Raw genomic sequence first — 15,773 nt, forward strand, 5'->3', positions numbered from 1 at the left:
TGTGCCGACATTTTGTAACAATAAATGACTTTTAGGAAAATCAGTGCCTTTTGAAGTGTTTCATTAGCCAGAACCATAACATCTACTACTTTCCTCATTAGACCACATCAAAAATCTCAGCTTGGGCAAACGCTTGGAAAGGGGCTTCAAAGCAGATTCCCCTTCCAGAAATGAAGCCTTGGATTCATGGCTATGTTAATTTAGCATTGTAGCTCTTCAGAAGCTGTAGTAGACAAGCTCCTTCCTAGTAATTTCAAAAATATATATTTCATGGTGCAAGTAGAGGACTTTAGTTTGGCAAGATTTCTCTCTATAGGTGAGGAACCATGAAGGAAACCACCTAGAAGAGTCTTGACGTGTCTTTCTTCATTTTTTGGAGTTCAACATCAATCAAAGGCATCTGGGAACTATTAGGGAGGAGCCGTCTTAACACTCTTTCTTCCACACAAATTATCTGAGCCGACCTATCTCTTGCTCCTCTGGAATGCATTCTTCCTCTCTCCTGGGAATCCAGACAACATTCCATTATAGTGGATATCTTAGCGCCAACTATCATTAGTCCTAACCAAGTGGCTAGTGGCGGGGGATTTCTATCCCAAACTACCGCACCAAGATGACTATTTTTAGTTTGCCCCAAATGGGATTTGCAGATTTGCAGCTGTAACATAAGGCACACAACATGTTTACAGCGCTAGTCCTAGGTCGATTGTGATCATGGGATTTTTCCCTTAGAAGTAGGAAATGCAAGTGTAAAATGCAGGGTACTTTATTGCAGCTCCTGCTTGCCCTTTTATTCTCCTATTTGGGCTTTTGAGCACAGCATTGGGAAAATGTAGCTTCTCTGCATGTTAAGAACGTTGCATCGAGTGTTGCAATTGACATTCCAATGGCTAAATGAGCTGCTACTGACATTTGATTTCTTAAATGTGAAAATTAATGGTGTCTGCATAGTCTAAGCAGAGGAGGATGACGCTGAAGCATCAGACAAAATTCAGGAGGCCAACCAACCAAAGAAGAAATTCTTCTTCTCTTTAAGAAGAATTTCTCTCCCCCACCCCACCCCCCCCAAACATCTCTGCAAAGTTAAAAGTAAAATGATATTTTACTCTGTGGGATGCTGGAAGGAGATATAAATGCATTCACGGAGCGAAAGGCAATTCCAGAACAGGTTATGCATCGCCAGAGGGAGGAGTGTCAAACTTACAAGTACATTTCAAGCAAATGGAGTTACTTTCAGAATGACAGAACCTGATGGATGGTTATGTAGATCAAGCCTTCCTCATTTTCTTGCCCTCGAAATCTGCCAAGCTATGTTTCTCATTATCTACAAACAACGCAGTAATGCTGGGAGGAGTACTAATCAAGGACAGAAGCAACCCAAAACTAAGAGGAAATTTTCTGACAATTAGAACAATTAACCAGTGGAACAACTTGCCTCCAGAAGTTGTGGGTGCTCCAACACTGGAAGTTTTTAAGAAGAGATTGGACAGCCATTTGTCTGAAATGGTGTAGGGTTTCCTGCCTGAGCAGGGGGTTGGACTAGAAGACCTCCAAAGTCCCTTTCAACTCTTCTCTTCTCTTCTCTTCTCTTCTCTTCTCTTCTCTTCTCTTCTCTTCTCTTCTATTCTATTCTATTCTATTCTATTCTATTCTATTCTATTTTATTCTTACTCCTACTCCTACTCCTATTTCTATTCTATTCCTAAAAATCTTAGACAAGTCCCTAGTTTATATGATGGAAAGAACTACTTTTTAAACTCTCTCCTAGCTCTTTCCCTATTTAGTTTTAATGGATGACCCTGAGTTCTAACACTGAGTGTAGTGGAGAAGAACTTCCTTCTATACACATATCAGAAGTAGGCATCTACTCCAGGTTTCCAATTTGGTACCTTTCACATCAATCAGTTAATTTTTATTACAGTTACAGACCAGCATTGCCCTCCAGATAGCTTAGTTTTCATAAGAGCAGAAGAAGAATCCTGAGGTTACCATGGCCTATCTAAGCCAGGTTTCTGGGTCATATGGTGGTCAACCAGAGGCATCGAGGAGTTCATAAGGAGGAAAATGGGAGTACAATAGCTTTCTTCTAGTAGCCAGTTCTTAAAATCTACTCTCTGTAATTCTGTGATAGCATGGAGACATCAAAGCTGAGAACTGTTGATAGGTTGATCGCCCGTGAAGTTCTCCATTCTCTTCTAAAAATAATCTAAGTAGATGGCCATGATCACAATTTCATCAGAGGTTCCTTCCCCAGTCAGCACAGTTATTTTTAAAAAGCTGCTGTAGCAAAGAGTAATGATATCTTATTGGCTTCTTTTGGGGTGCCTACACATACGCAATGTCTTACCAGCATGGTTGGACTTACCAGTAGCTTTTAAAGTCGGCTGCACTCCTAGCAAGAGTTTTAATCTTTTGGCATGGATTTTCCCTTGATAGTGTGACTCAGCCACCACCGCTGAGGTAAATGACATGTTGCAGAGTGTGCAGCACTTGTTCTTATCCACGGAATCATCATCGCTTCCCTGGAGAAGACAAGAAGGAAGAAACAGGGAGATTGGCTTATGGTGAGGCAACAGAGAGAGCACGAATTGCAGGCAAACGCCAGATAGATCTGATTTTGGATGCCTGATTTTGAATTGAGATTTCAGAAATGCATGGAATCTGAAAAGAGACTAGAGGGGGATGTGGAGAATTGTCCTTCTGTGCATAGAAACTTCCAGCATCTACCTTTTTTTTTCCAGACAGCTGACCTCCACCCCAAGGATTGTAGGGATTCAAGCGAGAGCAACAGGAATTCAAGCAAAAACTTCTAAAACACAAGTGCGTACGTCGACAAGGTATGTTTACAAAAAAACCCAACAAAAAAGAGAGTTGGCGTATACGTTAAAATCACAAAAGATATACATACGTATGAAAAAATGGTATTGCCCCGATGGATTTCATGAGATCATCCAATCTTATAAGGTTAGAAAATCCTACACTGAAATCACATCAAATCCTGCAGTTGAGATAGCTGAAATCTGGCAAAATTATTGCTGATCCCACCAGCTTGCCTACTTTTGCATGTCAGCATCTGGGATCTGAAAAGAGCAGTGTCTGCTATCTTAGCTCATCTGCCAGCGTCTAGCCTTTCTGAGCAGTGCTGAGAGCAGCTGCAGAATATATCCTTTTTCTGCCTTATTTTACCCTGCTAAATCAAGGAAATGTACCATGTTCCAACCCAGAGTCATTACAAGTGTGAAAAGACATTCCATTTTGCTATTCAAGACAATTTTACGGGCTTATGAATGCTTTAATATTTTCATACTTTTAATTGATTCTTTAATGGGGGTGTTTCTCAAGATTCTAATGAAAGACAAAGTCTACGGCCCACCCCAAGCCATAAGCACAAAAAATGCCAAATTTGAGTTAAGGTTATAAGATGCACTCACTTCCAAGAGATTTCCCCACCAAAATGGTAGTTTTCAGGAGCAAATACACAGAGAGAGCAGTGTTTCTCAGCCTTGGTGCCTTTAAAAAGCATGGATTTCAACTCCCAGAATTCCCCAGCCAGCATGCATGGTTGATGATGGGAAGAAGGCTGACTAGGCAATTCTGGAAGTTGATGTTCCGCATATCTTCAAGTTGCCAAAGTTGAGACACACAGAGAAAAAGAAAGCAAAAGAATGCAAAATAAGACGCATTAGAGTCTCTTGCTCTTAAAACAACTTTTAAAAAAAATCAACACACACACCCAACTGGCAGAACATTTACACTCTACCTCTTCGACAGCAAATGTCACTATGCCTTCAGGGTTTAATCAATCCCATCTCTTAAAGGCAAGTGATCTGGAGTGCACTATATAAACTAGGCTGAAAATAATGGCATTATTCTGTTGTAGTGCCAGAACTGAGAAAAAAAATCAAATTTCTCCACCCAATTTATGAGGGAAGAAACTGATTAGGCAGAGGCACCAAAGCAGTGGTGGGATTCAAATATGGGAACAACCGGTTCTCTGTGTGGATGCCGCTTCCGGAAGTCCATTCTGGGCTTGGGCAACAAAAAATTAGCTGCCGGTTCTGCCGAAGTGGTGCGAACTGGCTGAATCCCACCACTGCACCAAAGGAAGGAAAAAGTGCCAGTTTGGTGTAGTGGTTAGGCACTCACCTAGAAGCCAGGAAACTGTGAATTCTAGTCCTTGCTTAGGCATGGAAGCCGGCTGCATGACATTGAGCTAATAACCAGGAGACTGTAAGTTCTAGTTCCAAAGCCAACTGGGTGACTTTGGGCCAGTCACCAGGAGATGGCGAGTTCTAGTCTCCTTAGGTATGAAAGCCAGCTGGGTGACTTTGGGCCAATCATCAGAAGATTGTTAAGTTCTAGTCTCGCCTTAGACATGAAAGCCAAATGGGTGGCTTTGGGCCAATAACCAGGAGACAGTGAGTTCCAGTCCCACCTTAGGCATGAAAGCCAAATAGGTGAACTTGGGCTAGTCGCTCTCTCTCAGCCCAACCTACCTCACAGGATTGTCATGGTGGGGAAAATAGGAGGAGGGAAGAGTATTCGGTATATTCCTGCCTTGAGTTATTTATATTAAAAATAAAGGAACAAATATATGTATTTTTAAAAAAGCAAGACTCCTTTTTAGTGCCACGTGTATCTCAACAGACGAGGCCCACAGACGAGTTGCTAGCAGTAAAGAAGAGAAGCCAGAAGACCACAGAGAAAGGCAGTTACTCCCATCCCCCCTTCGCCTGGTGGGTCACCTTCATCACTAAAGCAGCTTAGGAACAGGACACTCTACCTGTGCAAATGTCACCAAGCTTCTACACTTCTTCTACAGAACCTCAAAAAGCAAACTGACTTTCATCAAACGGATCGAGGGGAACATGCAAGGAGAAAATTACATGCAAAAGAATTCTGCCTGGCACTAAATGGAGCATGGAAGGAGAAATGGAGGCCAGAGGGATGAACACCAATTCCTGGGGCTTGATAACTGTCATTTTTGGAACCGCACTGCCGTTTCTCTCCTCTCCCATCGGTGCAAGTTCGGTTGCATCAGTAACGGTCATAGATTTCTTCCCATTCTAAAGAGAGCTGCTAAAACAAGCGTTTCTAGCAACCTTAAAAAAGACTGAAGAGAGGACATTTTAAAGTCATTTGTCAACAGACACACTCAACTGGCAGCTGATATTTCCACATTAGCAGCAGAAAATGCCTGCACAAAGAATCCAGCAGTTCCATGCTTATTTTTATCAGGAAATAGGCCAGTGGTCTAATTAGTTCGCCAGACAGAATTGCTTCCTACCATCAATTTACTAGGAAGATTTATAAACAAAGGTTGCTAAAAGCCTCCTCTGTGGTACAATATCTTTCTAAAACTACTTTTTCCCCCCCTCTACCATTTAAAAATAATCAATCACATCACACCAATCATCAACCAAAAGAGAAAGTTCTAGCTTGGAAGTTTTCTAACCCTGCACAGTGATAGAAGGAAAGATTGCCTACTGCATTTTATCAAATATAATTACACACCAGCGATCTTGCAAGCCACTGGGTTTCTAGTCCAGCCCTAATCAGATTTACTTAGGAGAAGTCTGATCAAGTGAAATATGAAAGAATATAATTTTTGACAGTGACAAACTCTTCTCTACACCTATCCCCCCAGGAATTATTCCAACACTGCTGCCGAAGACTGAAAAGAATCCTCTGAGTTGAAAGAGAAAAGAGGTGGGATGTGGGAATGACCTTGGGGAAGGGAGGAAGGGAGGCTGCCTGGGGAACACTCAGATAAGAGACGGCCTAGTCCACAGCTGCATAAGGAGCAGAGAAAGGAACTCAGAAGGGGATACCGCCAAGATTCCCAAGCTTTGAAAGAGATTTGTATTTTCAGCCTTGCAAGATTCTGTTAACATAGTCTTACAATAAAGTAAAATTTGTTCCTCTGATCATAGCTTTCTGCCTGCTTTATCGGGGGAAGGCTGACATCAACCTTGCAAGTCTGAAAGCACAAATCTCCTGTCTCTTTCATAGCCTGAGAACTTGAGGATTGGGGTGGGGGGCTGGGTAGCCTTCTGAGTTGCTTTCTCCCATTATGCAGCTGCAGTTTATGCTTTCTCTTATTTGACTGATCTCTAGGTAGCCTCCCTCCCCCCAAGGTCATTCCCACATACCCTCACAGTTAGGGAGAAAAGGGTGCTTTGCTCACTTTAAACTCCAGTGCTCCACTACACAGCCCACAGTGGAAGGTGACCCTCAGCTGAAAAAGACTGACACATTCCTGCTGCAGAATCAATCGATGCCGGTCAATACAGAAAACAAAACTGGATAGACCAGCAACAGAAAGTAGCTTTGGATTTCTGTACCGAAGCAGGGAAGCGTGATGAAAAAGAGCGAGCGCTTGTTTTCTTGCATCACATCTCTTTTATGGCGGGGGCCCAATCACTCAACGCAAGGCAAACAGCAGCATTTCACAGGCTGATTCCCCAGGAAAGGCTCCTAATTGTGCGTGACTCCTAATCTGCCTGACCCAAATTTACAGCAACTTACAAAAGGGTGTAGGGGCATGTCTAGTTTAAAGAAAAGGAGGACTAGGGGTGACATGATAACAGTGTTCCAGTATTTAAGGGGTTGCTACAAAGAAGAGGGGGGCAACTTATTTTCCAAAGCGCCTGAAGGCAGGACAAGAAGCAATGGATGAAAACTAATCAAGGAGAGAAGCAACCTAGAACTAAAGAGAAATTTCCTGACAGTTAGAAGATCACAATTAATCACTGGAATGACTTGCTTCCAGAAGTTGCGGGTGCTCCAACACTGGAAGTTTTTTTTAAGAAGATATTGACAACCATTTGTCTGAAGTGGTATACTGTAAGGTTTCCTGCCTGAGCAGGGAGTTGGACTAGAAGACCACCAAAGGTCCTTCCAACTCTGTTATTCTGTTATTCTGTGTCCTGCAGCCATCCCTATCAGCACATTGCAATGGTGCTTCTGGTGCTGCTCCAGCACCACAACCTCTGTTGGTTTGCCCTTCAGACCACAGGTGGCAATTCCACCTAAACTGGAGCTATCTCCTCAACCTGGCTCCTTGGCAGGTGTGGAAATCTGCAAATGTAGCAGCTTTGCTTTTGTACCCTGGGTATCCAGAATAAGATTTTTATTCCAGAGCGAGCAATTTATGGCCCAGAAATGAATGTTGATCTTGGGTCTTCCTCAATCATAATTGCTGAAAATTAGTTATGCCTCCTATTTTGAGGAGGAAAGAGCTGAAAACTATAGTTCTCAAACTTTTTTTCACCCCAGACCCCTTTAAATACATTTGTGGCCACGGACTAGGCCACGAACCCCTAAACTTAACTCAAGATTTAAAGCATTAGGCTGCATCTAATATTTGCGACCCTCCTTGTGACGACATCGTGTGCCCCCCCCCAGCAGTCTACGGACCACAGGTGTAATCTTTAGAATAAGCAGATCGCTGTTTAAAAACTAAGCAAAAGTCCTGAACTGGTATGGCATAGAAACACTCAGCAGTTCTCAGGGTCCTTCAAAGGTAATAGCAGCCCCATTCCTACCCATATCTCAGTTCGGTATCTGGCCGAGGATTTGTTTCCGGAAGCTTTGCACTTCTAGCATTTTTAATAATATAATAATAAAGTTGGAAGGGACTTTGGAGGTCATTGAGTCCAACCCCCTGCTCAGGCAGGAAACCCTACACCATTTCGGACAGATGGCTGTCCAGTCTCTTCTTGAAAAGATAAGATAAGATAAGATAACCTTTATTGTCATTTTTATACTGTGGGCACAATGGCACACATCAAAAATGAAATTTAGTTGCCCGCTCTCAAAGTGAAACACATACATGACACACACCTAAACATACTATGAACAACATATGTATAGACCCACATCCCTACATACACGTAGCAAATAAATATTACATATTGTCCGTCTTGAATATGTAACGGAAGGAGGAAGCTTGAGAGTTTGCAAAGTTAATGCTGTATGGAATGAAACTAGGGCTGAATCTGGATGTTCTGCTTCGGATACCACGAAGCCCCCTCCCCCCAGAAGGTAACAAGGAAAACAGGTCGTGAAGATGATGTGTGGTGTCCCAGATAATCTTACGGACCCTGCTCAAGCGGCGCTTCTGTGGTACGTCCTGGATGGGAGGGAGGGAACTGCCAATGATCTTTTCGGCCATTCTCACCACTCTCTGCACCGCCTTCCTGTCTGAAGCAGGGATGCCTCCAAACCAGACTGTGATGCTGTATGACAGGATGCTCTCGATTGTCCCCCTGTAGAAAGTGGGACAAACTTCCAGTGTTGGAGCATTCACCGCTTCTGGAGGCAGGTTGTTCCACTGGTTAATTGTTCTCACTGTCAGGAAGTTTCTCCTTAGTTCTAGGTTGCTTCTCTCCTTGATTAGTTTCCATCCGTTCTCTCATCTGAGATGGAAGCATCAACACGGAGTTCTTTCAACATAAAATATGTTTATCATTAGCCTTCAGTAGAAGAAAATAAAGGGAAATGTCTTCAGGTAGAGGAGATATAAATGCTTGTTAGCAGGGGGAAAAAAGCTTCTTTTTAATGCCCTGGTTTTTTTCTTTCCTATTTCTCTCTCTCTCTCCTTTTATATATTAAGTTTTCTTCTTGTCTCGGGCCCTAGGGGATGATTTCAAAGTAATTTCAAAGTTGAAGTGCAGTAAGAAATTGTTGTGAATTCACACATCAACATCCAACGATGCTCAAACTAAATCACCCATAAAGATCTTGTTTGAAAACTCGACAGACGCTTGAAAAGTGTTTGTGGCTGGAGTTGTTGTTGTTGTTGTTGTTTTTCTCACACACCCAGGCTCATTTGGGAGGCATTTGTCCTGGGTTTTACTGAGATTATTCCCCTTCAAAATCAGATAACTGTCATTATTGATTGCAGCAGTTTCAGGATTCTCCTATTCCATCAGCCAGGTTTTTGTGGTTTTTTGTTCAGATGTTACCACTGGAAATGATGGCAAGAGCCTCGTGGGAGAATTCAAAGACCTCCATTGCTAGCTAAATAGCTTTCATATTTCTCTTCCCCATTTTGGGGTCTTTCATAAAGATTTAAAGAAGGGAACAATTGGATTTTATGCGAGAGTGTTCCTAAACATCTAACAACCAGGAAAGAAACATGTTGTTCTCAGGTCCTTCACGACTCCTTAGTTTTCGTGGATTCCGTGGTCCAGCGTTTCTCCCGCTTGAAAATGTGTGGATGCAAATTTAACAGCTGTGTGGGGAGGCCTTCATGCTTTCTCACCCAGCATGCTCAGTAGGGAATGCTGGGAGTTGAAGTCCAAGCGCTCTTCAAGTTGTCAGGGTTGCTCTAGTCCAGGGGTCTTCAAACTTGGCAACTGTAAGACTTGTGGACTTCAACTCCCAGAATTCCTCAGCCAGCTAAGGCTGGCTGAGGAATTCTGGGAGTTGAAGTCCACAAGTCTTAAAGTTGCCAAGTTTGAAGACCCCTGCTCTAGTAGTCCAAGTGACTTGATTCTGTTGGATTTTCTCCACTAAGATGTGCACTACTAAGAGCAGTAAATCAGAGAATTGGTATGAGGGGATAGCAAAGTGGTGCCAGAGGGCGCCATGTTGCCCATGATCATTGTCAGATAGCATACCTGGGAATAATAGTGGAGTGGCTGTACCCGGAGATAGCGGAATAAAAGAGAAAGAACTCTTAGAACAGAACAAAATTTTGCAAATAGAAATAGAATGACTGTGGCAAAAGAAACTGAAGGCAATACCAATACTAATAGGTCCCTTGGGTGCAATCTCAAACAACTGGAGCACTACTTGAACACCATCGGCATTGACAAAATTACCAACAATTGCAAAGGGAGCTTTACTCAGAACAGGTTTACATCCTGCGACAATACCTTTAACGTATCCCTATCTGCCTATCCCAGGTCCTTGGGAAGGACTTGATAGGTAGGTGGACAAAAATGCCAAATCCAGTCCGAATATCTGGCTGACCTCCCAAAGGTGCTTTTTTCACTTCTCATCCAAGAAGCTTCTTCGGTTTTGAAGTTCAGAATTTGAAGAAGCTTCTTGGATAAAAAGCTAAACATCTTCAAGGAAAAACAAAAATCAGTTGCCTTTAAAAAAAAAAAGCACCTTTGGGAAAACCATAATAATAAGTCTCACGAGATTTTGAGCAAGACTACAAAAATTTGTACAGTTTACTAATTGTTCAAGATTTCAGAGACTGGGCTGTTGATCAATATAGAATTATTTTCAGCCTGTCACCTAAGACAGCGAGCTACCCCTTTTTATCTGGCCAAAAGTTGCAGTGTATGAAGGTGCACAAATAAGCCAATATAATCTCCAGACAGCCTCTTATAAATCTCCCAGACTCAGTGGACCTTGTCCAAATGGTTTTGTACGAATGAAATAGAGAGATACTCTTTACAGAACAGTGACTATGACTTGATATCCAATATGTCATGGTCTGAAGAAATACAGAGCTGCATCCTTCCTTGAAAATCTGGATCAGGTCAACAGCAGGACCTCAGATATGGCTCCACCACGGAATAACAGTAGATTTAAATATATTGATCAAAGATTATGTTTTGATTTTAAAGGATCTAGTAAAATTCTTGGGTTACAGAATTTTTGTGCCATTCACTCTCTTAGAAGGTCTGTTCCATGCATAGGCAATAATAGATTTTGACCTATTTGCTTTACGAAGTTTGACTGGTTTTCTTTAATAATCTGTGCCCTTTGTTAAAACGTCTTTGTAATTTCATCATCATCATCATCATCATCATCATCATCATCATCATCATCATCATCATCATCATCATCATCATCATCATCATCTAAAGTTGGAAGGGACCTTGGAGGTCATCTAATCCAACCCCCTGCTCAAGCAGGAAACCCTACACCATTTTTTAAAAATGGTTGTCCAGTCTCTTTTAAAAACTTGCAGTGTTGGAGCATTCACAACTTCTGGAGGCAGGTTGTTCCACTGATTAATTGTTCTAACTGTCAGAAAATTTCTCCTTAGTTCTAGGTTGCTTCTCTCTTTGATTAGTTTCCATCCGTTGCTTCTTATCCTGCCTTCAGGCGCTTCGGAGAATAGCTTGACTCCCTCTTCTTTGTGGCAGCCCCTGAGATACTGGAACACTGCTATCATGTCCCCCCTCGTCCTTCTCTTCATTACACTATACCCAATTCCAGCAACTGTTCCTTATACATTTTAGCCTCCAGTCCCCTAATCATCTTTGTTGCTCTTCTCTGTACTCTTTCTAGAGTCTCAGCATCTTTTTTACATCGCGGTGACCAAAACTGGATGCAGGATTCCAAGTGTGGCCTTACCAAGGCCTTGTAAAGTGGTATTAACACTTCCCGTGATCTTGATTCTATCCCTCTGTTAATGCAGCCCAGCACTGTGTTGGCCTTTTTGGCAGCTGCAGCACATGGCTGGCTCCTATTTAAGGGATTGTCCACTAGGACTCTGAGGTCCCTCTCATGATGTCATCGTGTTTTCCGACTTCAGGGCAGTCCCCTTGGAGATCCATCTGGATCAAGTCAGATATACAAAAGACACTCTTTGTACAAATTCCCTCTGTCGTTGTTTGTGGCCCTATTACCCCTCATGCCTCTGAGGCCTTGGGACTGCCCTGCTCAGCTGCCACTGGGGACTCTGTCCCAGCAGTAGGAATAAACTTTGGAAAAATGTCTTGTGAAACGTTGCAAGCTCTTCTTTACTTATGGGGATCGTGTGGAAGACAGACATCATTTCAGTAGACTTGAGATGAAATAAATCTAGAGGCTCATCACTACTCAATTACCACAGGGCCACAAGGGGCCAGATAAAGCTGAGAGGAACAAAAGGCAATGTGAAGCCTTATAATGCTTGTGATTGATGCAACAATCATTTAACTAGAATTTATTTCTCCCAGCTTTTCCCCCTGGGGATGAAGAAACACATTATTCAATTTTTCTTTCTTGCTTGCATTCAGAAAGAAGCTTCAGGAAGCTTTTTTTTTTGTAGCAATTCTAATAGCAAGCGACCTGATTCACAACTGGTAGACTAGCGAGGGGTTTGAAACTTATTTTGATCTGGAAAAGATTGGTTTTAAATGTATCAACATGCATTTCCAAACCTGCCTTTTGAGCAAAAGAGAGGTGTTCAAATGCCGTTTAAATGAAAAAATGTCTTGCTATTTTTTGAAACACAAATAAATGCAGGGACAAGGTAGAATCTAATTTTCCTTCCACTCCACAGCCCCAATTCTGTCTTGTCCAGTTTCCCCATTTTCTTTGCCTAATGAAGCAGGGGTCTCCGAACTTGCCAACTTTAAGACTTGTGGACTTCAACTCCTAGCATTCCTCAGCCAGCCATTCTGACTTCTGGTTGAAGTCTACACATCTTAAATTTGCCAAAGTTGAAAAAAACATTGTCCTACGCCAGTGATGGCGAACCTTTTAGAGACCGAGTGCCCAAAACCGCAACCCAAAACCCACTTATTTATCGCAAAGTGCCAGCATTGTGGTGCCCTCACGGGAGGGCAGGGAAGCGCCTCTGAGTATCGCCTCTGGCACGCAAAAACCAGGGGCGCAAAAATAGGCCACCGTGCTACAAGGTGCAAAAACGACTGCCGGCACGCCATGGGGTGCAGATACAAGGCGCTGCACCACGCAAGAATGGGGCAGAGTATCACGCAGGCACTAGCCCCCACCCCATTTGCAGCACGTGCATGCTCGCGGCCCCATGCTTGCACGCACAAATGTAAAATGCTTCCCCCTCCCTTTTCTTCCGGTCCGCCAATCGACAATGGTTGGTGACCTCTGCTCTACCACCTCTACTTGAGCTTGCTAGTCGGCCGCTTCACCTCCTTTGTGCTGGGTGGGGCTCCTGCTCTGGGCGGCGGCAGTGGCCTGATGGATCTGCTGCTGGCGGCGGCGGCGCATGTGCCAAGAGAGAGGGCTCTGAGTGCCGCCTCTGGCACGCGTGCCATAGGTTCGCCACCACTGTCCTAAGCTAACTCAAATCTCCTCTAATACAGTTCCCGAGTGGTAGACGGTAATCGAAAGTCCACCTTCTCCTTTCCAAGTACGATACAGTTTTTAGATGTGACAAATGGTTAAAGAAAAGAAGGATGAAATGTCGGACCACGAAGTCTAAATAAAACAGAAAGAGAGGTACAACTGGAATGCACACCGTCTCCCGTGATGAAGGTAAGAAGACCAAAAGACGGGGAAAATATCTGTCTGTAGTCTCCTTGGCTGCTTGAACCTTTCACCTTGTTGTCTTAATTTGGGATTATATGCAAGTCTGGGAGAAGCCAGGGAAGCTGGAGATGGCCGGTGGGATAAATGCACAGCAAAGGACAGGAAATTCATATATAGCCCTTCTCATTGCATACACGAGAACATCTCTGGATTTTTCTCCTTGTAATGATCAAAAGCAAATGCCCTTCCATCAAATGCAGCACAACCTGGAGGAGAGGAAAATGTAGGGGACTTTTTTTTTGAATCCAAACTAAATAAGGTGGGATTAATGCCTAGCCTGGAAACAAAAGAAACCACGAGCATATTTCTTCACAAGCACCTTCACTGCATCTCCACAGGTCCACTTTTTCCTGCAATGAGACAGCCTCTGCCACTGCAGTTCCCGCATGCCTGTCCTCTTGATTCTCCCCAGGAAAAATGCATCGTTAAAAAAAATTATGATAGCCCCATGATTATAGCATAGCCAGCCCAGTTTGGTTTGCAGTCTTAATTTTCTTAGATTGCAAGGGACAGCTGCGTGTAATAAATCAAATCCCATAAAATAAGTTGCCAAGCATCCTTTATGCTGTCTGCCAGGCTGAGATACTAACGTTTTAGGACAGCAGTGGGGATTATCTAAATAATACTTTGTGTAACCCCCTTTCCTCCTTTCTCCTGCTCAGTCGCATTGGTTTTCCCAGCTGCTATCATAACACTTTACTCATTTACAGCATCTTTCGTTTTGCTTTTCTTTAAAGAAAAACCCAATTGCAACAATAAGTGGAATAAAGTACGGGACAAAATTGCGCAGTTTTTTTTTAAAGAAACAGTAATGCCAACCATTGAGATAAAAAGTAAACAGCAATCAAGGCAACAGATAAAATCTCCAAAAGGCCCCAACTAATAGATAAGTGCTCGGTGAAAACATATGGGGGGGGAGGGGAGCTATTTAATCTTTGGGAAGATTATTCCTGAAAATGAAGATTATTCCTGAAAACCAGAAGAGAAGAATGCCCTACTCTTGGATCCACAGATGAGTGACTATCAGCATAGCAGTCTGGTTAGTAGGGCAGCTACTCCAGAGCTAAAAGACTATGTGACCCTATACTGAAATAGCCTGTTGCTTATAAACCTGGACCTTGAAGAAATGTTATGATTTAAATTTTGAGCTAAGTCTTAGGGGTCCGTGGCCATGGTCTGTGGCCACAAATGGTATTTAAGGAGGTCCATCATGAAGACAAGACTGGGAATCACTGACTTAATATCTAACAGGAAGTATAACAGTAATGTTTTAACACCCTATTCTGACTAGTCCATCTCTTTCTCCATACTGGATTGATTAGTCCAGACATGTCAAACTCGCAACGTCACGTGACATCGTGCGACGTATCGGAGCTTTTTCCCCATTGCTGGCAGTTTTGTCGTGACACATCAGGCCCGTGGGCCGGCAGTTTGCCACCCCTGGATTAGTCCTTTGAAGAGTCTCAACCAATCATGAGTGGAGGAAATACAAAAATATGAGACCAAGAGAATTTGTCTATCGGCTGATAACAATCAAGTCAAATGAGGTCGTGGCAGGCTAGAAAGAGACGCTGGGATTCAACTCACACATCATATTTGGACAGAACATCACAGTCACCTACAATACTGCGCCAAAGTTACATCTCCTGCTTTCTTTTTCTCCTTCTACGTGCAAAATAATGCTTTCGCGCTTGAGAAAGAAGATAGCTAAATTATTCAAAAAATATCCTCATTTTTACCATCTTCTCAAGCTATGACAGCTACGGATCAACTTGGAGTTATCCTTCAGGCTGAGTCTTTCTCTGAGCATTCCTATCATGTTCATCTCCGCGTGCATTCCTTCTCTAAGGGTGTGCTGTTAAGACACCAGCTTCCTCCAGTTATTCTTGCATTCTGCTGTAGCCCCTTGTGAAAATAAACAGCCAGGACTTCAAGGCAGAGTTCTGCTGGGCAAAACTTCAAGGGACTGACTTGGTTTGAAAGTGATTTAGAGAAGATATGAAAAGAAGAATTTTTACTTATGAAACGAGCTAAGAGCCATTTGCCACAGTCCCATAGATGCTTTTTCCAAAAGGCCACTGGACTTTCTTGGTCTCTTTCTTTGAAAACATTTGGCTTCTCATCCAAGAAGCTTCTTCAGTTCTAATTGATAGGTGGGGAATGAAAGGATTTATATATGTATGTATGTTTGTATGTATGTACGTATATATATACAGGTCTTGGCGTATTCGGGTCTTTTCCCGTGTAAGATTGAGAGTATCCTGGTGACGTTTCGACGAGGTCCCACTCGTCATCTTCAGGCTGGGGTCCTTGGCTTCGTGCTTGTGCAAGCAAAGTGTGATCGGAGCTGCCGTCTCTCTATAAATATTGGTGGGGATGTGTGGAGTGCTGGCTTTGTTGCTGTAGGTGGGTTGGTTGGCTGTGTTGGAGTTATTGTTTGTGGATTGTTCGGCTGTTTTGTAACATCCTGAGTAGTTGAGGTGCTGGCTGTGTGCCCATTAGTCTTTTGTGTTGTAACGACCTGGGTA

The 15,773-nt window shown here is 43.0% G+C and overlaps 1 protein-coding gene across 1 annotated transcript in view; it reads right to left on the reverse strand.

Moving 5' to 3' along the window:
* Positions 1–15,773, reverse strand: part of ZMAT4 (zinc finger matrin-type 4) — a 73,989-nt gene that overhangs the window by 38,946 nt on the left and 19,270 nt on the right. The window contains exon 3 of the mRNA XM_015817977.2: positions 2,366–2,522. Within this exon, the coding sequence (XP_015673463.2) occupies positions 2,366–2,522 (157 nt within the window). The remainder of the gene's footprint in view (positions 1–2,365; positions 2,523–15,773) is intronic.

Source organism: Protobothrops mucrosquamatus, unplaced genomic scaffold (assembly GCF_001527695.2).
Source record: "Protobothrops mucrosquamatus isolate PMUCROS unplaced genomic scaffold, P.Mucros_1.0 scaffold659, whole genome shotgun sequence".
NCBI lineage: Eukaryota > Metazoa > Chordata > Lepidosauria > Squamata > Viperidae > Protobothrops > Protobothrops mucrosquamatus.